The sequence below is a fragment of the Sinohyriopsis cumingii genome, chromosome 3, assembly GCF_028554795.1.
Source record: "Sinohyriopsis cumingii isolate HCF-2022 chromosome 3, ASM2855479v2, whole genome shotgun sequence".
In the NCBI taxonomy this organism is placed as follows: Eukaryota; Metazoa; Mollusca; class Bivalvia; order Unionida; family Unionidae; genus Sinohyriopsis; species Sinohyriopsis cumingii.
In genome coordinates, this window is record NC_142963.1 from 33209543 (window position 1) to 33236125 (window position 26583).

Below are 26583 nucleotides of genomic sequence, written 5' to 3' on the forward strand. Positions count from 1 at the left end.
TTATCAGAAGAGGCATGAGAACACAACCATTATAACATGCACTATTTTCTAAATTTGAAATTTCTCTTTTAGGGATATATGAATACAACAAGCACACCTTGAACAATTATCTAAATGTGTATTATCATCTTGTGTAGGGGTACGAGTATTTTGCACAGGAACAACTATACTTTAAATAAAAACAAGGAAAACACAACATGCGGACATGTTCCTACTATTAAAAATGTTGAATTAACAGATTAGGGTGCCATTTAGGAATTTTAGTGTGTTGGATGTATTTTAACAACAACTAGTGTGTACGTTGTGTTTCCATTGTTACTTTTGAAACAAGAGTTCTTTCTTTGGTACATCCTCGTACCCGTACACGAGACTGTAATGATAGTTTTAGAAAGAAAACGACAATTATCCTCGGGTGTATTTGTAATACAATATTATATGGCAATATTAATTTTCTAATACTACAGGTGTGATGGTTGTGTTCTCCTTCTCTTTGCATAGAATGTTAATATTAATTTTTTATAATAATAAAAGTATATTGGGTTTTGTTCTCATTCCCCTTGCATGTGATATTAATATTAATGTTCTAATATAGAAATGGGCTTGGGTGTTCTAGCACCAAGACACAAAATGGTAACATGAATGTTCTAAAATTACGATGATCCTCAAACTTCTGTTTGTATACTACTCCAGGGGCGTCGTATTTCGATTTGTCGAACAATACCCCCCCCCCGCAAACAAAAATTAAACAAGAATCAAAAATATATGAACAGCCCTTATGATGTTGCAAAAATGTCATAATCATATTATTTGCTACTTACGAACAAAATAAGAGTTATTATCTTTTACGTATTTTTGTTTTCCTTTAATTTTATTCGATGTCTACCACGTCTAGTTTTTCGGTTTCGCAATTGTGACAAGACACTGGCTAGTTAAAAAAAAGAAGAAATCACATGTATTATTTTGAAAGAAGATTGTAATGGTTGCAATAACCTTTCCCCATTTCAGGGATCGGTAGTGTAACGGGTGTACTGACCTTTCTCATTTCAGGGTGCGGTACATGTATTGTGATGGTTTTTGTTGTTGTAGGGTTCGGTGGTGTAATGGTTGTGGTGTCCTTTGTCATTGCAGCGATCGGTAGTGTAATAGATATAATGTCCTTTTTGATTGCAGGGATATGCAGTGTAAAGGTTGTAATGTCCTTTTTCATTGTAGGGATCAGTAGGGATCAGTAGTGTAGTGGATATAATGTCCTTTTCTATTGCAGGGTTCGGCAGTGTAATGGTTGTAATGTCCTTTTTCATTGTAGAGATCAGTAGTGTAATGGATGTAAATGTCCTTTTTCATTGCAGGGATCGGTAGTGTAATTGATGTAAATGTTCTTTTTCATTGTAGGGATCGGTTATGTAATGGATATGATGTCCTTTTTCATTGCAGGGATCGGTAGTGTAATGGTTGTAATGTCCGTTCCCATTAAGGGATCGGTCGTGTACGTTTCCAGTGCAGTGATTATTATTATCATTATTATTATTATTATTATAATGTCCTTTTCCATTGCAGTGATTATTATTATTATTATTATTGTAAAGTACTTTTCCATTGAAGGGCTCGGTATTCTAATGGTTGCAATGTCATTTGTGGTACTATTTTATGATGGGATCCTTATGGCTTGGATACTGTACTTTGTCTACCAATCTTTCTCGAGCCCTGTAACCTGGTCAACCTGCGGGAACTGGTGGAATACACCATTGTGCACGCGTGAGTGTAACACGTTCTCTCTCTCGCACACAGACTCACATATATACACACGATTTCGAATTTATGTTGAAGTGTTGTGTTGTTGTTGTTGTGTTTAACGCCATTTTAGGCTATACATGGTAGCCAGTATTAATGGTGGAGGAAGAACCCGGGAAAACCCTGGGAAGAACCACCGACCCACAAGAAGCTACTGGCAAGCTTTCTCGCTTACCCACATTGGCCGAATCCTAGACTCGAACCCACGCAGACATAGGTGAGATGGCAGTGATCCGTAACGGAGAGCGCTTTAGACCACTCGACCACTCGAGGCCGAAGTGTTGTTTTATGATCCTATAAATTTATACAAGCTAGGTCACAATTTCAGAGGAGTAAACATGAAAGACTTACATAATTTGTCTTTATCAAATTATCCAGTATTTCCTCTTCGAAAATATTGCTATTTATTTTAGAATCATTTTTAAAACGGTTTCATTCTTTTTTTTTGAGAGATAAAGACATGTTCTAACTTAAGTATAAAATAGAAAATGTATGTCACAGTCTGTGTTTGCTGTTATGGTATAAAATAGAAAATGTATGTCACAGTCTGTGTTTGCTGTTATGGTATAAAATAGAAAATGTATGTCACAGTCTGTGTTTGCTGTTATAGTATAAAATAGAAAATGTATATCATAGTCTGTGTTTGCTGTTATATTATAAAATAGAAAATGTATATCACAGCGTATCCAATTTCACAGGTGGATCATTTCTGTTTGATTATACTCATCTATTCAAGTTCATGTCACCAGAACTTGCATACCAAAATGGTTAATTAGGTGTTAATAACCTGCATTTCTTATTTGTCAAGAAATCCTTATGGTGTGTGTGTGTGTGTGTGTGTAATGATAAGGCTCTAATGGCTGTGTATGTCGTGTTACTTCTCCTGACTTAACTGATCAGATTTTCCAGATTTCATTTCGAAACCAAACAACTCTAAAATTTCACTTCCATAACTACAGTCTTGCTTGCTCATATTTTCCATTCCACCAAGAGGCAATATTCGATCTAAAACATTTAGACCTGTCAAACTAATGGTTTCTTCTTCCATACTCTTTGATCAATTGAGTGGACCGTTGCCAAATCACCAAAAAGGTAACTTTAAAATGGAGAAAAATCTACGTAGAGTTGAACTTAGAAAAATAATAGTAAACTCACACAATGATTTTAAAATGCCAAGATGAATGTTAAAGCAAGAGGACGATAAAAATAAGTTCTTGAAAGAAGAACAAGACTCAAAATGCATGCTCAAGCACAATGTATTGCTTGATATATGATGGTATAATTGTTTTTCTTTTTTTGTTTGGGGTGGAACGCTGTGTGGATGGTATTGTGGTGGTGGTGATTTATTTTTACCCAAACAGGAGCTGATAATTCATCTCTACATGAACCATTTAAATTATTTGAAGAACAGTTGCGAGAAAGAACAGTTTACATTAGTAAATGCCAATCTAAACTTGCAACATGGTTAATACTATATGTATTAAATAAATCTATCAATATCGACCACCCATATGAAAAGTAACATTTGGCTTATGTACACAAGTAACCTCAATTTAAATATCGTTTTCTGAAGAAATATCATATACTGAATATATTTAGTTATTATTATTATTATTATTATTGTTGTTGTTATTTTATATGCATTATTCTACAAAAAGTATAGAATACGCGTATGTGTTGTTGTTTCCCAAAGTTTTGTTCAACGTATGATCACTGTATCCTCCTCACTTAAATTCATCGTATATCTCCGTTTTAGTTTATTTTGTGCACTATGACAAAATAATTTCATTACTGAGTCATATATTACATATGGCTGTAAAACGGAGGAATGGCTCATTTGACGGTCATTTTACCCAAGTTTTACTTGGAAACAGTTGTTGGCGCTTTCAAAAATATATACAGTTGTTCAATTCGCAGGGATCAAAAGACAGTTGGTGTATGGGGAAACCAATGATAGTAGGAATTCAAAAATACCCGTATATGGCTATTCTATTTTACTCATGAACCAAAACGTCGCCTACCGATACATATACAAGTCTTCAATATTGGCAGTCTCCTTCATGTACTTGCCATTATTGACTATTCCTGTCAAACCCAGTATCAAACTCTTAAGTACTTTGACAACTTTAATGTGGACGAACGTGACTCTATTTATATGGTCATTCGCTTGTGGCTACTACAGTAAAATTCACTGGTACTGCAAAGAATCAGAATGACTCGCTTAAAAATGTAGTGGGTATAAAGAATAGAAGGTAGGATGAATGCGACTTTATTAAAACAGTGATACCGAAAAAGTACACGGTTTACATAAAAACATACAGATTGCACTTTCAGATAAAACTGAGAGGGATAAAGACACCACAATTAATGTCTGTTCAAGTATATCGAAAATAGTTCTCGATTCAGACGAGAAAAGCTTCCTATGCTCTAAAGATCGCAGTAAAAACTACAATAGTCTATCTAAAAATAAACCTTTGTAGCTACACCATTTTCCTTTTGATAAGATTATAATGAGAACATTGATGAAGACATGCCCAGTAACATCGACATTGACAACGATGATAATATACTGAATTATCCGATAACTGAGGAGGAAATTATTAAATATCTTAAAAATAAAAACAATAATAAAACCCGCACGAATGATGATATACTCAATGAATTTTTAAAAACATATCAAATTTATTAATGCCGATGTAAATCTCCTTTTTCAACTTGATACTTGAGATAGTTTTATACCAAAATCATGGCTTGAAGACATAAGGCCATTGTATAAGCATTGCAGAGATCCTATCAAACCCCCAGAATTACCGACCGATTACTATTCTTAGCTGTTCTAGTTAGTTGTTTGCCGCTTTTCTGAACTGAAGGATTGAACTTTTTCTCAACCGTAAACAACTTATTAGCAGAAAACCAAGCTGGATTTCGTGATAGGTATCAACAATATACCATATATTTTCTTTACATGTATTATCAGACATCTTGAATTAGAAACGGAAACAATTATTTTGCTACTTCATTGATTTTAGCAAAGATTATATTTCGGTTTGGAGGGCGGGTCTTTAGAGAAAATTACTGACGAACCATATAAATTGCAAGATTGTTTAAGAATTATTCTCAATTTATATAAAAATATCACATACTGTGTCAGATTTAATGGACAACAGTCTGTCTGTTTTTTAAAAATAAAGTTCATTGTAGTGTTAAGACAGGTGAAATCTTTCGCCGATATTATTTTCACTGTTTCTGAACAATCTGGAGTGTTTCATACAAGAAAATGATTGAACTAGAATACATTAGGAACAGAAGGTTCTGACACCGAAATGTACTTTAAATTTGATTTTACTATATGCAGATGATACTGTATTTGAAACTGATACAGACTCTTTCTAAGAAAGCTAAATATTTCTTTCATGATCATCATCATCAGTCCCGTAGTCTGGTAGACTGTTGGGGCACCACACAAGACCGATCAACCAGTTTCCTCCATTTCTCTCAATTTTCCGCCTTTCTCATTGTGTCGCTCAATGTCAAGCCTGTCCACTCTCGAATGTTATCTTCCCACCTCTTTCTTTGCCTGCCTCTCGTTCCAATTCCTTGTACACTGCCTTGTATGATTGTCTTGGCAAGTCCTGATCCCTGCAATGAAAAAGGACATTACATCCATTACACTACTGATCCCTGCTGATCCCTACAATGACAAAGGACATTACAACCTTTACACTGCATATCCATGCAATCAAAAAGGACATTATATCCATTACACTACCTATCCCTGCAATGAAAAAGGACATTACAACCATTACACTACCGGTCCCTGCAGTGAAAAAGGATATTATATCCATTACACTGCCTTGTATGATTGTCTTGGCAAGTCCTGATGATAGTGAGACATGCCCATACCACTGCAGTTTACGTTTTTTCACTGTGATCAGGAGGTTATCGTTAGGCTTAATGGCTTGTTTTATCCTTTGCCGTATTTCGTCATTGGTGACATTGTCTTTGTATGTGACACCGAGGATCTTTCGGAAACATCTCATCTCTGCGGCCTGTATCCATTACTCTAAGTCAGATTTTACGGTCCATGATTCGCAGGCGTAGAGAATTATGGAGATCACCAGTGAGTGCATCAGTCTGACCCTTGAACTCAGTGCGATGTTTTTGTCGTTCCAGATGGGCTTCAGTTTTGTCAGCGCTTCTGTTGTCAGTGCAATACTGGAGAGTACTTGAGGCATCGATCCTTCATCTGTTACAGTTGCCACCAAAAACTTGAAGCTGTTGACTGTTGCTAGCTTCGTACCTTTGACCCTGTTGTCCATGCTGATGCCCTTGGTGTTGTTGGTCATCATTTTGGTCTTCTCTGCACTGATTTCCATGCCGTAGGCTGCAGAGGTTTTGTCGAGGCTCTCTACTACGCTAGTTAATTCTTGCTCATTTCCTGATAGTCCATCAAAATCGTCGGCAAAACGTAATATGGTGATTGTTCTGCCTCCAATGCTGACCATCCCTTCATGCTTTTCAAGTGCGTCGGCCATAATTCTCTCCAGAACGATGTTGAATATGGTGGGTGAGAGCAGACAGACATGTCGGACTGCGACTGTCGTTCTGAACCAGTCCCCTATGCTGCCGTTCAAGTATACTGCACTGGTAGCCTTGCCATAGAGTTGCTCTATTACTGTGATGAAGTTGGTATTGATGTTGTACAGTCTCATGGTCGTCCACAAGGCTGCATGCCCTACCCTGTCAAATGCCTTCTTGAAATCCACGAAGACGTGGTACAGATCTTGCTGGTGTTGGATGTACTTCTCACCCAGTATCCTGAGGTTGAAGATCTGCTCTGTTGTGATGCACCCTGCTCTGAACCATGCATGCTCCTCAGCAAAGATCTTTTTAGCCTGTGGCTTTAGTCTGGTCAGCAGTATCCTTAACATGACTTTGCTTGGATGGCTTATAAGACTTCATTGGGGAGGGTGATAATTAGTGATGGGGTTCTCTGTGATGGCAATAATCCTGTTTGCCAGATCTTGTTGAAGATGTTAGTGATGGCGCTAGTCATTGCTTCTCTCCCCCCCCCCCCAGCTTGAATCAGTTCTGCTGGGATGTTGTCCACTCCTGCTGACTTCCTCTTTTTCAGAGATCTCACTGTGGCTTCTACTTCTTCACGTATGAAAGGGCGGTTGTCATTGTTAGTTGCTGGAGGGACGTTTACTACCTCTGGATCTATTGTGACTCGGTGGTTGTAAAGTTCTGCGCAGTACTCTGTCCATCGTTCCAGAATATCTCTTTCTTCTGTGAGGCAGTTTTCGGCTTTGTCCTGTAAGGAGGTAACCCGCCGTTGTTTTGTTCTTGTTAGAACTTGGACCAGACGGCATGCTTTCCTGCTGTTGTTTCTTTTCAAGTTTCCCTCAATGTCTTTGGATGGTTTATTTGGGAAGACCAAATCTGAAAAGTCAATGTCAAATTAACAAAGACAAAAAAGATAATTAATTTTTAAATCGCGTATTTGCAATCAGTTTAAGTTTACATTGGGCGAAAATACCATCTATATTTATGAGGAATTTAAATACCTAGGTATTATTTTACCCCCAAATCGGAGATTATTAAAAGCTATTAAACAATCTTCAACAAGCAAACTGAGCCATGCATCTTCTAAACAAAAGAATAAACAACTCGCACATTCCATTAGATTTACCGTTACAAATGTTCCACCACTAAGTTCTACCTATTTTGCCTTACGGATGTGAAGTTTGGGGTTTAAAGATACACGGATTATTGAAAATGTTCACACCTAATTCCTAAATTATATCACAAACTCAGAAAGAGTACGCCAGTTGCTTTCCTGTTTTCAGAATTTGCTAGGAAACCAATTGACATTCGTATTAAATGTCGCGTGATTGGCTTTGAATCTCAGTAATAAATAAAAAATATTACAAAATTTCCAGAAAGTTGTACAATATAATGTTGAGTGATATCCATTCCATGGCTTGAGCATATTAGAAACATTGATTTTAGTTGGAGAATGGATCTACTATACCAAGCATCAATACGTACTCCTCAAGCTCTGAAAGCAGGCGTTGGGCAATTGTTAAATCACTTATTTATACAGGAATGGAGTGCAAATTAGAAGCCACGTTGAAATGTACGACTTAACAAATATTCAAGCAAAATTTAAACACTAAGAAGTATTTGATATCTCTAAAATATATTTATTTACCTTTGCTAGAATTTAAAATTAGCAACCACAAACTTCCAGTTGAGTCAGGGCATTGAAAAAACCTACAAAGACAAGACAGAAAATGCACTGTACGCGATAGGATGACATCGTTGATGAATTTCATTATTTATTTGGCTGTCCTTTATTCTCTAGAAAAAGATGTAAATTCTTACCATCTGTGTACTGCATTAATCATAATAAACCGACTAGATGTGCAAATTTGTAGATGTATGTATCTGCGTTCATGTACATACATATATGTGTACCTACGTGTTATATAAAATAATAAAATAAACTGGAGACAAACAGTCATACATATAATGATATTGTTATAAATGATAAATTACGAACTTATTTCCAAAATAGAAATTATCCTACATACATAATTGATTCTGCACTGAACAAAGCCCGTAATCTTACTCAACATGAGGCTTTAAACACAGCAGATTGTAAAATAGAGAGAGATGTAATTCCTTTCACAATACAATATAATCCTTCATTACCTAATATAGGTCGTATAATTAATAAATATTATAGTCTCCTAAATTTATCCAATAAAACTAGCGTCAAATCACTTTTCAAAATTAAACCAATTCTCGCTTATAGAAGACCCAAGAATTTGCAAGATTTTTTAATCAGAACTAAACAGACAGAAAATAAAAAAATACACTTTTCGTCATCTAAATGTAACAGACACCGGTGCTCTCAATGTGCAAACATAAGAGAAAGTACTTCTTTCAGTAGTGCTAATACAAAAGAGGTATTTTCTCTACACGATAACACTAACTGCCTATCAACTGATGAGATTTATTTAATAACCTGTAAAAAATGTAGCATGCAATATGTTGGACAAACACTACAACAAGTTTCTAAGAGAATGAATAATCATCGCTTTTGTATAAAGAATTAAGGAGATCCTCAGTTTTTCTCTAATGTTTCAACACACTTTAACACCAATAATCACTCTCTACTTGATTTTTCTTTCATGCCAATATATATTGTGCATGGTGACATGAATAGACTCATAAAAGAAACTTATTGGATTCATAAGTTAGATACTCTGTATCCTAATGGACTTAATGCTAATGCACTATATAAAATTATATAATTTAAACCGATATATTGTATATCCTTTATAACAATATAATTTTATGTATGACTGTTTGTCTCTAGTTTATTTTATTGTTTTACTAATTCAAGTTTCATTAGAGACTCATGTATCTTTTAGATCCTGTCATATATAATTGTTATGATGATGCATATCATTTATGACGTTACGCAATGACGTAATTGTTGTTTTAAAATAAAAGACGTCATCCGTTACTTTTAAAACATTTCGTGCCTGAAGAAGCACACATTAAATGCGAAACTAGTTGCACAGAATTTTCAACGTTTGTGTTGATTTTTATGACAATTACGTGTTATATATATATATATATATATATATATATATATATATATATATATATATATATATATATATATATATATATATATATGTATGTTTGTGCGTGTAACACGTTACAATAATTGATCTTCACAATGTACTGTTTTTTTTGGTTTGCATCATGCGATAATAATGGACCCTTCCACTGGTTTTGTCATGCATCTGTTTGTACACCAACATGATTACGTGTTTTACATCATACGATAATAATGGACCCTCCCATTGGTTTTCTCATGCATTTGTTTGTACACCAACATGTTTTATAACTACTCTTTATAGAAATTGGCACATAACATACGTCGCGTGCGTGTGGCCTGGGATTTCAATATCAATAAACGTTCTGAACGATAAAGGAAATCTGCCAATCACAATTTATAATCATCGTTGTGAACAGGTGAACATTGAATAAATAAGACCATTAGAACAAGACTGTCATCATTTACCATGCATCATTAAATTCCGTTCTCATATTTATTTACACCATTCTTTTGAAGAGGATGTGCAATATTTTTTTAAATATGCAAGCTATTATAGACAAAGAATAAGTCATTCTAATATAAGCATATAATAAGTCATACTATTGTTTATTCAGATCTCCTATAGTCACTTTACGATTTTGATATTCTGATCTCGCAACTGATTCTTAGTTAATGTAATATCAGTCAAAACAATTAGGTAAATAATTAAATTAAATAGAGTAAAAGTAAAACGAGTACTAGTGTACCTAACGATTATTGCATCTGTTGAAAAGCAAACGAATGAAAACTATAAAGTTTGGAATAATGAAACAGGCATTATGTTGTTGTTGTTGTTGGGTTTAACGCCATTTTTCAGCACACGATAGGCTATGCATAGCGGCCAGTATTAATGGTGGAGGAAGAACCCGGGAAAATCCCGGGAAGAACCACCGACCCACGAGAAGCTACTGGCAAGCTTTCTCACATACCCACATGGGCCGAATCCTAGACTCGAACCCACGCAGAGGTGAGATGGCAGTGATCGGAGAGCGATTTAGACCACTCGGACACTCGGGGCCCCTGAAACAGGTATTAAAACAACCAATGAGCATGATAATTCTGATAAAAGAATTTTAAGTCCACATTACCTATCTCTTACATCTAAAGGTGAGAGACAATGCCACTTGCACTAACCATCGCTCTATGATGAAAAACGTTATTTAATGGATACAATAAACACATTACTATACGGTTATAATAGTTAACAGTGTATTTAATTTTTCTGGTGAATATTTAAATACTTTCATCTCTTATTGCAATAGAAGACACAGCTTTATTTTCTTTCAAGAATAATGTTTCATAGGCTACTGTCGTTTGAACAAATTGCTACTAAAAACCAAAATATTCCTCCAAAGTATTTTGTTACTGTGGTGTCTTTTTTAATTTTATTTTGTGTGCTTGACCGTTTTTCATGATTGACCTGTTCTTTGTATTGTAGTAAGCTATAAATATGTTGTTTTGTTTAGATTTGGGCTCAAGATCCAGCCTTGATTTCTAATTTTTGGGGGCTGGGCATATTTGCATTTCTTCATTTCTTTCGGAAAGGGGCTCGCTTATTTATAAAAAGAAGTGCCCATGTACAAACTTAAATATGAAATTAACATAATTGTGGTATAGATCGTGGATAATAAAGTAATTTTCGGCAGACGTGATGAGATATCTATATTGACTCAACCATGTTAAATTTATAAAATAACCCCTTAACTTTAACATGAAGGCCGCCAACTTGAACTTTCAAAGTCATTTGGTATCGCAATGCCAAATCAACCGATTCCATCCTGGCTTTATATCACCAGGTTAGTAAGGATGTGTGTTGGATTGTGATTAAGTGTATTTAGTTTCCATATCGACCCACAAGGGCAAACCTATGGACGTTTTTATCATTAAAAACACATTAGAGCCCATAGCGACTCAATCCAAGATGGCCGGAGAGTACTTTCTCGAATAACCTCAAAGTAGATGTGCACGGTATTACCGCTATACCGTTTGACTGGTGTATATTTTTCGTCGTATGTACCAGAGTACTTTTTCACTTCACCGGTAGTTTTGTTTTTCCGTCAGTAAAGAATTTACCGAAATTCCCGAGTAATCTTGTTATGAATTAAATGACCTGATCAGCATGTTTTAATATTTTGTGACAAAACAATTCCAGCTAATGTTTTTAAAGACAGTTGTATTTGTCACAAATTTTGAATATTACAAATATTCCTAAATGGTGGCCAAACGGGATGTTGTGAAAGATATGCAGGCCATTCCAACTTTTAGACATTTTTTTTAAGATTAAAACAAACAAAACAAGAACAGCAAATAAACAACAAAAACAACGCCATTTTAATTATTAACTAGCGTATGTTAATGTGTTCAGTACATGCATTCCTCTCTAAGACTATTAATCATCTTAAGATTTTCAGGAGAAAAAGGAGCTTTCTGTTGAAATTTTCATAAATTGTCAAGTTCATAAGATATTTTGCTAGCCATCTTTGATAAATGTCTTGCTCTGGTGTTGGCATCCCACTCAAAGTTTCCCTGCCTATTAAATTAGTATGGCAGCTTGTAAACAGTAAGCTTTAATATAAACATTTCTATTTTTATCAACAAGCTCATTATTGCCAGCACGATGTCTTTCACTGGGTGTAGGCTGGCTCTCTATGATAAATATCTTGCCCAGGTATTGTCATCCTACTCAAAGTTTTCCCTGCCTATTATGTTAATAAATTGTTGGGACCCTACAATTTTATTTACAATCTCTTTATTGTCAGCAGAATGTTTTTCACTGGGGGTCTGCTGTATCGAATTATTATACATCCTAGTTTAGTTAGATATTCGATTACAACGTATACAATAATTAACATACACATATAAAATTCATCGACTGTAAGGTACTCACCATTTAATTTTTCGGGGGAGGGGAAGCGATTTCTTTTGAGTTGAGATATTTTCTTTTTCTTTTGTCTCAAGATATTTATATGTTTTCAAATAATATAATGGCTATATCAGAGCAAGATATTTTAAAAGAAAAAGCGTCAGGTCTCATAACTTTAAATTGTTTGCCCCATATAATGGCAGTATACCGGGGTACGATGTTCAGAAGTACAGCGGTATACTGCAGTACAAATGTTTTCGTGATACCGGCTCTACCTCACAGTAACATCTTTTTTGACCACATAGCGACCCTGTTACTTACGTATGTAAGCCTAATTTTACTGTCATTCCCGCTTGCCCAGTTTCAAATTATACAGTCAAATATCGCACAAGTGTATTTCATACGTATATCCAGCATCAAATTACAGAGTATGGATACATCCCGAACGTGCCTTCGAATATGACAGACTTTGCAACGAATATATCCGAGTTTCCCATGTCCAACTTGCAGACGACACCAGATTTTTGGAACACATCGGAAATAATCCAGTGTTGAAGCTCCTGAAATATTACACGTATCCACGCATACTATTATCAATCGAGTTGTAAAGGAATCTTAATCTCTAAGATGTCCCGGTTGTTTTGCGCTCATTTTGACGGGGAGGTGGGATCTCCAGGTCTTCATGGATCCGCCGCTGTTGTCTCTACAGTAAACAGACACATCTGTTACTGAAATTCTCACCGCAAACGCGAATGCCATTTAGAAATTAAGACCATGTATCTAATTTTTTATATAATCTAAGGACCCGTGTATGTGCAAGGTTTTTAATACGCTTGCTTCACTCATAACACAGAATTTTCCAGATTGGGATTTGTCTTAGTATTAATCTTGCATGTAGTACCGGTGACATTTTGTAAAAGCATATAGTGTAGTGGAGAAGTGTACCGTGATGAGCAACATGATGTTGGATAATATTGGAGATGATTTTGTTATTACTGATATTGTTGTCATTAGAGAGTATAATTTTCAAAGTTACTTTGGTGTAGCAGGTGTAATGATCATGGAGTTTAACCTATCGCTGCTATCACTGTAGATAAATTTTAAGTGTAATTTTATTTGAATCTATTTTATTTCCAGTGCAACCTTCATCGTCATTTTTATGGCTGGATTTACATCCTTATATGGTGGTTTGGTAGCATTTGCTATGATAGGATTCATGGCAAAAGAGGCCAACCTTCCTCTACTGACTGTGGCAGGAGCACCAGGTCAGTTTTTGTTGATCTTGTGTGTGTGTGTGGGGGGGGGTATAATCTTTTTGCACCTCCCCCTTCTTCGTGAATTTGCAGTAGCTCATGGGTAGAGTTTTGGACTCCCATTCTAGATGTCGCGGGTACGAATCAAATCCGCACCAGAACGGGTCAGCTGTTATCGTACTCCTTCTATTCCTCCTCCTTCTGATCTTTCTTCTCAGAGACCTAAATGATCCACCTCGGCCTGGTGTCAGGATAATGTGATTGGGTGGGAGATGAGCTACATGTCTGCGGCATGATGCTCCAGTGCTAGACTTCACAATAAACTGCCACACTGCAGACGTCGTAGTGATATGACTGAAAAAATTGTTAAATGTACGTTAAACTTTAAATCACACACACACACACACACACACACACGCACCTGTATTTCACAAAACCATCAAACGAATGGTAAATGGCTGCCTCTTCTGATATGTTCTGTCCAAAAAACTACTCTCAGACCTTCGATGTTTTCAGATGCGAGAGAAATATGAATAGCCTATTCAACATAGAAAATTCCTGAATTTAATACGATTCATAGCAAAGGCAGATTGGAGAGTAGACCCGAAGGTCTTACTACCACTTTATACAAAATATAAACTTAATCATAGCTCAGATATGTACGGATCAGCTTCTAAATCGTGTCCGCAGTTGCTTGATCTGATACACAAAATCAGGGACTTGGACTTTATCTGGAAGCATTCACAATCTCCCCTAAAATGCTTTTGTTTTGGCGCAAATTAAACACCACTTTATCTTAGACAAGCAAAACTGGCGTTTTAATTATTCTAACAAGCTGTCTTCTAATCCATATAATCCCGCATTGAATAGGCCCAAATGCCAACCAGTGCACGCATATAAACCAAATTCATTCAACCTTATGACAAACTAATTCGTCCTCGCCAAGAAGCATGCAAATTCTGTGTTGCAAATATTGTAAAATTCTCTATTTCAAAATCACCACCCTGGATATCCCAAATTCCCAAAACAATATTTCATTTTTGCAAATAAAATGTCGTCAACAGATCCTTAAGTTCAACAGAATCAGTGTCTTCTTCATTGGCAATACGTCCAAGTATGTAGACGTTTCAAAAATGGAGAAAATAATTGGAGCTACCAATTCGGTTAAAGTAACAAATCTTACTTTTAATCTGCATCATAGGGCCATTACTGTGCTGACGTGTTATTAAATCTTACTGCTACAAGTACCGTTTAACTTTTTCAGGCCCCGGACTTGTGTTTGTGGTGTATCCAGAAGCCGTCAGTCGTATGCCGCTGCCTCAGCTCTGGGGAGTGCTGTTCTTCTTCATGCTCATCACGGTATTTCTGGATTCTATGGTATGTAGACTGTGTAATAGAAGTCTAACTTATTTTAACCTTATCTCTTCAAGTCCCTTTGATATTTTGCTGATATGGAAATCAAGATCAAATCCAACTGATATTTTCAGCTGAGTTGCCAAATCCCAATTATCTGACACTTTAGGCCCGCTTTAAAGTATGTTTGCATCGACTTTAACCAATATTCTTCTAGTTTCTGAGTCCTTTAACTGCCTCATTGTCAGAGGCATACAGTTTTCAGCTTTTATATGTTCAAATACCGTAGGTTTATTCAACAATAGCAGCAATTTCAGCCTTGGTAAATCCCGCCTTTGTGAGTTTTTGCAATAGTATTAAAGCTGCATGGAAGTAATAATTTGTATTTTTCAAATGAGTTGTTTTAAAAATTCAGTAAAGCTAGTTTCAGATGACAAATAACATGGTTTTTTTGACAATTTGGGGTGAGGGGCGATGTTCAAGTATTTGACATTTGACCTAAGGTATGCCTTACAATCAGATGATTAGCAAAACACCTGTTGAATCAAGGTCTTGCCATCTCGTACGAATCTATCGTGTATTATATTTGTAAATGTACATGTTTAGCATTGTTACATGTGATAAGAATACATTTGATACTAAAAATGCTTTCTTACAATCATGAAATGTAGAATCTGTATATCCCTGTCAGAGAATACATAATTATGCTGAAGGAGTACATTTGACAAGTCTCAAAGATACAACTTAAAGCTAGGAAAAAACATATCTTAGGAGCTATCTCCCATGACTGATTATGTTAATTCCTACGGGCTTGCATCCATATGAATTAGTACAGTACAACATCACAATAGGGTTGATAATCTTGTTGTTTATTTCCACTTTAAATAAATCCACTTGTTTAAAGAAAACACATTGTAACTTCCTTGATAGAAAATAGTGCAATTTAAATATTCTCTGACAGATCCTACATCCCAATTTCGAAGAAGCAATGTCCTTAGATGGGTACGACAGTAATTTGAAGATTTGTATCATAAGCGTATCCTGCTCCATGATTATTGTCGTCATGGTAATTGTTTTAAAGACAATTGATGTTCTTGTTCCAGTTCGGTATGGCAGAGACTGTGGTCGGTGCATTGATAGACAGCTTTCCCCACTTCTTACTCAGTGATAACTTCATTGGGAAGAAAAGTTTCTTGTCAAAGGACACATCATAATAGCCAATCCGTGTTTATGTGGTTATGTATAGACCAAACCTCATAATGACTTGTTATTTTAATTATATAATAGAAAGAAAACATTCATTTTACAATGCCGGCATAGAAACCACTAAATGCCATTTAAACATAAGGATAATACTATCTGCGGTTTCAATGACGATAGCATAAAGTCAAGCCGAACAAAATGAAAACTTCAGAAGAAACGAATTTAGAATTCTTTTCCTACGTCATAACAAGCAAAGGAACAGAAAAGAATTAAACATTTTTAAAATATGTTCTGATTCTGTTTAAGGTTTTTGAAAGTTTCATTATGCCTTTTTTTGTAATTATTTTTAATTATTACTGGTTCTTACCTGGAAAAAGCAAAGTCATTCACTTCAAATACTCATAAAAATCACAAAATTGGACAAAATTGTTAATAGTGATAAGCTTTTTTGTTTTTATTTTCCTTATACTATTCGAAGACGACGTGAGGATTATGTGATTCTCTCTCTCTCTCTCTCTCTCATGTACTGGACTTCCGATTTCAGTCTCACATTCCTACGTCACAGGTAATCGGAATATTTCGGGGTTTTCTATATTAGCTTTCAATCTTATTTGGTTTAAAAAAATTAATCAATCTGTAAAGCAGCTCAGGCAAGAAAACCAGCTGTGAATGATAGCTGCTACGATAATGTCTCTGGAGCTTTATACAGTTTTATATAAGCAGTATTAGAGGAAAAGGTTTATTTTAGTCAAATGTGTCTTTCAACATGGCGGCATCTTATTATCAGTAATTCTACTGTAGCCACTTATGGTAATGTACGTATCTCCCTCAGAAAACGCTCTCGTATCAGGTTTGTAATGCTTTCATTAGACAATCCGGCCGCTGTGCAAGAACAAGGACCGCTCCGGTGGCCTAGTGGTTAGAGCGTCCGCCTCGGATGCGGGAGGTGGTGGGTTAGATCCCGAGACGAATCATACCAAAGACTTACAAAGGCGCTCATCATTACGAGGCTAGTGTTAGGACTGGTCAGCCTGGTGTCAGGATAATGTGACTGGGTGGGACATCATGCTACATGTCTGCGGCATGATGCCCCAGTGCTAGACATCACTATAAACTGCCACACTGCAGATATCGTAGCGATCTGACTGAAAAATTGTTAAAACTACGTTAAAAAAAGTCCAAATCACACACACACACACACACACACACACACACACACACACACACACACACACACACAAGAACAAGGTAACTGCTCCTGTCAAAAATCAATTTGTCTGTTCCAGGCACTTTATATTTGATGATGTTAACATTCACCTAATGCTGGGTGATTTCAAGAATGTCCCACATTATACATTTTACCGTTTGTAAACAAACTTTGCTTATTAAACATCAAACTTCATTAAGTTCCGTTTGCAAAACTGACCACTACCATTTAGGCCTTATGGAATTGCGGACTATGCAATATTGACTTACCTTCGAAATTGAAGAGCTCGACAACATGCAAAAGCTATGCACCTCCGAAACTGAAAAGTGCTCCAATGAGCATGGGCAATTTTAGGGTTTTGAAAAGTACAAGTTAACATTTTAACGACGAATTTTACTTATTTCAAATTTCTATTAAGACTTATACACTTCATCTTAGCAAGTAATCATACAAAAATAAGAAATCAAAGGGGCCAAGCATTTGAACCATTTTTTTGTTGTTTTGTTAAAATACTCAGAAAATACTGTTACGCGGGAGTGGTCTCACTACCAACGAATCAAACAACACATGATTTCAAAGGACCCCAAGTCAACTTTCATGGCAACTAAGTATTCATAAATCCGCAAATACCACAAACAAATTTCCTCTAATCAACAACCACAAATTCAGGAGTGTCTAATTTCACACTTCCGTGGTTTTCCTTGCTTCACATATGCATGATTCAACAGGGTGCTTTTCTAAGCCCCAGACCAGTATTTGATGCCATATACAACGAAACAACACCCAGATACCTAATACACAGAATTATTCCTCTCTCAAAATACTAAACATTAGTACGTCAAAATATCCTGAGAATTCCTTACATTACGAAATTAAAGCGGGTCCATTTTACGAGGGTTTATTTTACGAATCGGATCCATTCTGCCATTACGTTTCACAAATACAAAATGCACGCCTATATTGAAAGATAGAATTATGTCACCACTTTGGAACTTAAGATAATAAATTATACCAATGTTCTTAGACTGATATTATTTTGAATGTGCATGTTGATATTTTAAACAGCCTCAACACAAGAGGACGGAGACGAATAGACTGGTTTATTATCTATGTGCATATGCTTTCAGGGTGGTATATACCTTTTCCAACTGTTTGACTGGTACAGTTCTTTTATCGGCTTACTATTCGGATCAACTGTTGAGGTTATCGTTCTCGGATGGATCTATGGTACAAATGCATAACTTATATATAAAATAAATAAATCTAATTGTAGTTGAATTTGGAAGTTAGATAAGAACTGATGTCCGTTGTACACTTAATGTTTCAACTTTGCAACAGTGGTTGCTTGTAAGACCTCATAATGTGTTTGAATATTTTAATTTCTCTGTTAAATATATGTCGTCTGGATTATCCAGTTAATAGATATTAATGATAGGCAGACTCCATATTAATGTGCACCTTTACCTTAACAGAAAATAATTTATTGTTACGGAAAGATAATGTTAAGTCAGTTTCATCTAACAACCAGTTCAACACGTTCACAATACTGTGCCATTTTCAGTGGAAATTGCTACCTTTTAAATAATCTATCGATTCTCTTTGAAAATAATGTGAATATAAGGATTAAAAAATTGCATTATTATTATTATTATTATTATTATTATTATATCCACCCCATTATACCATTGATATACATGGTATACTTCAGCAGTTTACGCTTCGGATTCTACCTGCATTTTGGTCGAATCTAGTAGGACAGCAGTGAAAAATACTGATAACATCGGTACGTATATCACAACTGTTTTTTTTTATATAACTGCATTCTCTTGTACCATAGGCTTTAACAGACTCAGCAATGACATCAAATTAATGACTGTTAAAGATAGAACCGTCTTTCTGAGGACCATGATTTGCATCCTAACGCAGATTACTGTTACGGTAAGTTTACACACACCCGATCGCCCGCACGCGCACGCTCATGCCCACATGCGGAAAAGGTCTTATTCTTGTACATTTCACAGAATAACTAAACTAAATGGTAATTGAAAGGACCAACTTCTTGAAACAAGAACCTGTTTATTGCAACTGAAAGATCAATATTTCAACTCAAACTTGCTATTATGCAAGACTAGTTCTTTTTTATCCCCATACGCTAATTTACTGGCCATTCATCTGATAAAAATTTATCTTTAATCTGTCAGTGCATATACCTTAATTTTAATAATCACTAGCCAAAATAAGGAAAAGGATGTTATATCTGGCAATCACCAACACAATTTAAGTCTAAATTTGTTTTGGGGAAGAAAAAAAAGGATACAGCGCCATAAAGAGATGATTAACGTTTGAGAAAGGATGTGTGGCAGACATTTTCATAAAGCAATCACAGCTAACGAAACACGTCCCCATGTCGTCAAATTGCTGGTATTGCAAATTATGGCAAATTACTTCTTTCAAAGACCCAAATGCCGCCGTTACTTGCAAAATGTCGTATATGGCAAATCTGAATAATAATGTGTTTTGTTTTGTTGATTTGCTTTGATGTGTTTTTTTTAAACAATATTTTTCTCTCCTTTAATTATTTGTCCATATTTGTGTGAAGAAGTCTGAAATTTCATAATATAATATAAAGCAAATTTTAGGTCAGAGGAAAATTGGCCTACAATTTTGCCCCGGCATTGTAACTATTTTATCATTTTCCTATTACTTTTTTTGTTGCAGGTTTGTTTCATTCTGAGAATGACTTCATATGGAGAGCAGGATTATGGGGACGGATACAAGTACAAACCGTATGCCATTGCCATTGGCAACTTCTTGGCATTCTTTCCCATAATTCCTCTCATAATTTCTATGATAAGGCAATTCAGTACGACATCTGGATCCTGTAGCATGGTACGTAAATATATTATCTAATATTTTGTATGTTCTTGCGACTTTTGGTCTTAAACTATGTAACAGAAAGAAGCGAAACTAAACAAAATAACTGCAAATTCTAGCGACACAGTATCTTGAATTGAATCTCACATAATGTTAAATGCTCTATCACAAGTCCGAAGTATTGTATGTTCCAAACGAATTCCAATAATCTTGAATGTATTGATGCACCAGTAGTCTTGAATGTACTGATGTACTTATAGTCTAGATGTATCACAATGATATAATCCAGAATGTCTTTGAATGTATTCATAATAATCCCAAGGTAGTGTTTTAGTCCAAAAACCAATGAGTACTTTGTAATTCCAATGAAAAATTTAAATAAATGATTCATCTCAAATTATATCTGAACACAACAAGAAAAAAACTTATCATGCAAAAACCATATATACTAAATTTCACTTGACAAAAGACAACATAATTTCCTACGCAAAAGCTCTGATTTTAGTAAATATTTCAAAAACTTGACAAAAATCAGATAAGCCAAATCTTTAGCCTCAATCGCGGACAAAAGTAAAGCACACAGGATAAATCAAATATAAATAACAACATATCTTTCCTATTCTTATATTTATCGATTGCTTTAAAAAAACAAATACGTTTGTATGTGTAATCTATGACTTTGTTATTTGATTTTGTATTCAGTAATGTCTGTTTCTTTTTCAGAGACTGAAAAATTTGCTTGAACCTACACAAAAATGGGGGCCGAATGACCGGAAAACTAGGAAAGAATATATAACCCTATGTGACCAGAAAGAGTCATTTTTCAAAAGAGTAAAATCCAATCTAATAGGGACCCAAGACACGCTCTTGATTTGAATCACATACCAATAGCGTGTTCAGTCTATCTCTCCTTTCAACCTCTAAGTATTGTTTTAGTTGATATTAGTAAGGTTTATGACTGTACACTTTTAATCTCGTATTTCATATCCAAATTCGGTACGAGCACAATATTCGTTCGCAAATTGCGGGGACTTTTCAGTTATCGAAAAATGTAATTTGGTTCACATGATTTATGCATTTCCAATTTAAACATAATGTTTGACATTTCCATCGAAAAGCAAGCACATCGGTTGTTTCCAGTTACTGACGTAAAGGCAAAATACGATCCGTTTGTATTAGATTTATTTTGATCATTCAGCCAATCCACAACTATCCACTGATTTAGTTAAATTCCACCGCTGTAAATTCATAGTGCAACAATGCTAATTAAAACACTTTTGTACTCACCCCTACTGTATAATTAAGAAGAAATCCACTTTAAGTTATAGTTTCAAAGAATAACGAAAAGAAACCGTGTTCAGGTGTGGAGTTCACAAAACTTTAATTCGAAACTAGAAAATGTCCTTTGGATATATCTCTATAAAGGAAGTCCGAACAGCCGTCTATCACTACATTAGAAGTATGTCAATACGGTATCGTAATATCATTTAGCATTTTAAATAATACTGATCTATGAATTAGTTGGAAATATATGTGTTTTTTAAAATAAGTTTAGATAATATCCATTGGCAGTTGCAATTATTGTGTTAATTGTGTTATTATTATTCTGTACCCAGCTTAAACAATAAGGCATCATTGAGCCAGGATTACCAAGCTGCTTTCTTTTCCCTCTAGGAAATTGACTATTCTGAATACTGTTCGTGATGTTTTGATCTAATTTTATGACAAGCAATAAGCAACGTTCCTGTTGGTCAGTTTGTAAAAAAAGAAACGTTAGTATAGACAATATAGTATGAGCAGTTTTGTTAGTGATGGTCAGGAGGTGGCGGTGATGTGTGATCTCCCCCACTCCTTATAATTTTGGTTATCGTTATCCAGGAGATGATGGACTAGAGTGTTATTGCCCGGATTGCGTGCGCGAGCGCGCGCTCGTGTGATTTGGATTTGTAACGTAGATTTTTTAAAAAATCAGTCATATCGCTACGATATATGCAGTGTTGCAGTTTATTGTAATGTCTAGCACTTGGGCAACATGCTGCAGGCGTGTAGCAAAATATCCCACCCATTGATATTATCCTAACGCCAAGCCGACCAGTCCTAACACTAAGCTCTTAATGCTGGGCGCCTAGCAAGGCAACTGAGTACCATTTTTATAAGTCTTTGGTATAACTCTGCCGGGGGTTCGAACCCGCTTCCTCTCGCATTCGAGGCGGACAATCTAACAACTAGGCTACCGTAGCGGTGGCCGGATCGAGTAAACAATGCAATAAATTATGAAATTATTGGATGGAATGATAATTAGAGATATATAATAAAATAGAATAACGTGAGCCTCCGTTTGTAATATATAACAAAAAATTTAATAAATTACCTAAATAAATTGAAATCGAACATAACATCTGAATGATTCACTATTTTCAGAGTTACACAATTTTGCTAAATTGAAATTTTGCATCATAGCACAACATTGTGCTTCCGGTCTTTTCCAAATCATTGCTGGTGATAGGCTGGCATTTCTTTATTTCCTTCTCCCACCCTCTCTAGCCTCTTAATCGAACGCTTGGTTGCAGACTGCGATCTCTTTTCCACTGTGCAATAAGGGATGGACACATTTGTCTTGCCTTCCCGAGCCCTCTCTCGCTTATCATCAGAGAATTCCTTTTTTTGTACCTTCTCTCAATACCGATCTAAAAAATCTCCAGATTCACATATCCTTTTGACAATTTATTTAACGAGAAGAGTACCATCTACTGATCTCAGAGCCCTTTTGAATTTCCCCCGCGGTTGAAAAACTTGGACTGACTAATATCGCGCACACACGTCCACCCACCGCATCTTTTAGCTTATCCAATCAGAATTACTTCTTTATCCGCCAAAAAGTTGTATCACTTCCATCGAACTTACAATAAGCTTTTCTCTGGTTCGTCTCAACTAGTGGCACTTTACCGCTATCGACCGTGCGTTAACATTGTACTCTTAGATGGCCAAACCGTTATCCGTGCGAATCCTAATTAAAATTCAACTCATGGCCAAAACGGAGCAACTTCTGTCCCTCGCAGTCAAAAGTTTATAGCGAGTCTAACCCATACGTCAAACTTAATGTTGACGTGTCGCGCTGAAAACGTAAAAATGCACTGTGAAACTATTCTACGGAAACTACTCTACAAAACTGTGCACTATTACAGTAATAAACTTCCGTCAGTCCAATATATGCTTTCTAAAATATTTTGGTGATAGGATTTTTTATATATATGTTTGGAGACATGTATAGCAGTGAGATTAGTTCTTTTATTTTCTGCATTTCTTGTTTGTCAATGCTGATGTTTTCTTTCTAACATGTACATTTTTCTCATCTTAGAACTGGTTGTCAAACATTCTTTCCTTAAAATGTTCTCAGCCTCAGCTATCTACAATATCTCGGCGGTAGATTCCGTGAAAAGCCCATAAAGTGCACATCGCTACTGACGGTACTCCCCCATTATCTCCAGCGGCAATAGCGGCCATTCTCACCCAATATGGTCGGATTTCATAAAATTGCAAACGTGTCTGGCATTTTTGAATAATTTGAAATGTACAGCAATAAATCATTCTCGATGTTTTATTGTGGACTATCAATGAATAATTTTTAAGATGTACAAGTAGTTCCGGACTGGGTGTGCAATATGAAGTTTTAGGTGTGATACGGATTGACAGACTGAACGCCCGTATCGAATGCCAGATCAACCACGCAACATTAAATGGTATGTAATAAAATATATTTACCATGTTCTAATTATTATACAACTCTAGATGAATGCCACTTTTCCCATGGCTGATATGAATCCTTGTATCAGATGTTCATCTGATGCAGACTGGGATGCTTTCCTTTCAAGTATGACGTCGAGTTGTAGGAACTACAGTTACATTATGTTTATATGCAATGTACTATGTGAGTGGACGGAAGGAATCAAAGTAAAAGCACAACAGTGACAAGATACCAAGTTGTCCTTTTATTGCGAAATACGTTCTTCCTATAAACTTATTATCAATTACTAAACTTGATCTGAGTGTTATTTTGTTTAATAGCTGATGAAAACAGTATTCTTATATTCGCGTGGACAGAACAAATATACCGCTCCGGTGGCCTAGTGGTTTGAGTGTCCGCCTCGGATGCGGGAGGTAGTGGGTTCGATCCCCGGCCGAGTCATACCAAAGACTTACAAAAATGGTACTAACAGCTACCTCGCTTGGCTCTCAGAATTAAGACGTTAGTGTTAGGACTGGTCGGCCTGGTGTCAGGATAATGTGACTGGGTGGGAGATCATGCTACATGCCTGCGACATGATTCCCCAGAGCTAGACATCACTATAAACTGCCACACTGGAGACATCGTAGCGATATGACTGAAAATTTGTTAAAGCTACGTTAAAAATCCAAATCACACACACACACACACACACACACACACACACACACACACACACAAACAAATACTTTGTTTTATTTTACCAAATCACAGAACTATGTAGTCAGATGACTTTGAAGTAAATTAGGATGCCTCGGTCATTACGCCTTTCCTTTGTATTCCAATATATCATTGGTGAGGTTGGGGTGTGTGATTACACGTGTTACACGACACTTGTAACACAACACGACTACAGGAACAGACTTGAGACTTAATAATATTTACTTCCTTAATGCTTGTCCCTTGTTTTTGTTTTGTAATTTCATGGTGGTTGTTTTTGTAATATTGTCGTGGTATATGGTTTTATGTGTTTTAAAATATTGTATAGCACTTAGAGCTTCTAAAGATTATGTGCTTTATTAAGTCCACGTTATTATTATTATTATTATTATATGTCTGAAAATTATCATAAGGGTATAGTGAAATGAAAAGCACAGTATTCCTGTAATAAATAAATTCGTTATAAAGCCGTCGTTATCCGATGGCCTTCCGCTATCAGATTCGACAAGGCACAAACACCTAAATCAAGTTACTGCACTGATCGGCATGTATACGTTAAATACATAAGCATCACTAACAAAAGTCTCTACCATGACCCGAATTTGTGAAAATGTTAATCATATGTGAAGATGTTCCTAACCAGTGAAGATGTTCGGTATTAAAAATATTTTTTAATTAACAAATGCCACAAATAGTGGCAACTGTACAAAGATATAGCACTCTAGACTAACGCGTTTTGAAATTTCTGTATAAGTTTATAATTTTCCTGGGTTTTCTCTGGTTTTTCTTCCACCATTTATACTGGCCGCTATGTATAGTCTATCTTGTGCTGCAAAATGGCCTTAAACTGTATAAGAACAATAACAACAGTTTTGAAATGCGTGCTATATTTCTCATCGTCAAGTATAATCATCACATGCTTACATCGGAAAAGAATTATTTTCATCTTTAACGTAGTATCCTCTGTTGTAATATCTTCCATATTTCATATTTCAAACAAAATATACTGAGTGTCGTTTTTCATATTTTATAACTTTGTTTTTTTATCATGTCAACTAGCAAATCATCTTTGACTCGAAGTCCTTGCATCAGATCTAACATAATAAACTCACCACTGAGATAAGCTAGATGCTGATCAAGAAGCTTGTTGTAGGTCCCTATTGCTATTTTACACGAAGTATTTTTGTTCTCATATTTAGGCTTGATCTTTTTGTTTACTGCTGATAATACAACTCCTGCTCCCGATACTATCAACAGTAGTGGATTTGCTGTTCAACTTTCTGATGATATTCCAGTTGTTAGTATCATTGGAATGTAGTTTAGCACATCTATTTGTTTGCTCTAATATTTTCTGGTGCATCTGACGCAGTACATTTTTTATGATAGTACTTGTAGGATTTCATCAACTCATCCCTGTTGTTGTCTGAGAGACGAGATGAAATATGATTGAAATCGATCATTTCTTTTCTTGTCATTATGAAACTGTTTCAGTAATTATTTCAATTGATGTGGTAAAGGTAATTTCTGCAGCAACCTTTTTAATCAGCGTACGAGAATTGTTATCGGCAGGATCAGCAAGAAAATCTCAGTACTCATTATATACTCCAGATGAGACATCATTATATCTGCTATCTGTTACAACTTTACGATCTGAGGATGAAAATGGAGAATCAATATTTGTTGGTATTTCAGTAATATTATTGACGTTATCACGATACATATCTTCTGTTTCATCGATATAACTAATAGCATAAAATAACTCTCCAAGATATATATAAGAAATTCAGTGCTAGATATTGCCTGAGAATTGCATGTGCTGTTGAACAACTCAAAACACCTTTAACGTCTGCTTCTTCTATATTTATGTCATTGGCAGGTAGGTTTAGGTATCCAGTAATCAACTCTTTGATATTTTTT

General features: G+C 35.6%; 1 protein-coding gene across 1 annotated transcript in view; it reads left to right on the forward strand.

The window, feature by feature from the left end:
• Positions 1-24196, forward strand: part of LOC149802654 (sodium- and chloride-dependent betaine transporter-like) — a 40135-nt gene extending 15939 nt beyond the window's left edge. The window contains exons 2-11 of the mRNA XM_089953807.1: positions 1603-1755; positions 11187-11265; positions 13470-13597; positions 14850-14962; positions 16042-16133; positions 17428-17482; positions 18476-18575; positions 19186-19286; positions 20067-20237; positions 20946-24196. Coding sequence (XP_089809933.1) covers positions 1603-1755; positions 11187-11265; positions 13470-13597; positions 14850-14962; positions 16042-16133; positions 17428-17482; positions 18476-18575; positions 19186-19286; positions 20067-20237; positions 20946-21098 — 1145 coding nt within the window. The 3' untranslated portion in view covers positions 21099-24196. The remainder of the gene's footprint in view (positions 1-1602; positions 1756-11186; positions 11266-13469; positions 13598-14849; positions 14963-16041; positions 16134-17427; positions 17483-18475; positions 18576-19185; positions 19287-20066; positions 20238-20945) is intronic.
• Positions 24197-26583: the final 2387 nt, after the last annotated feature.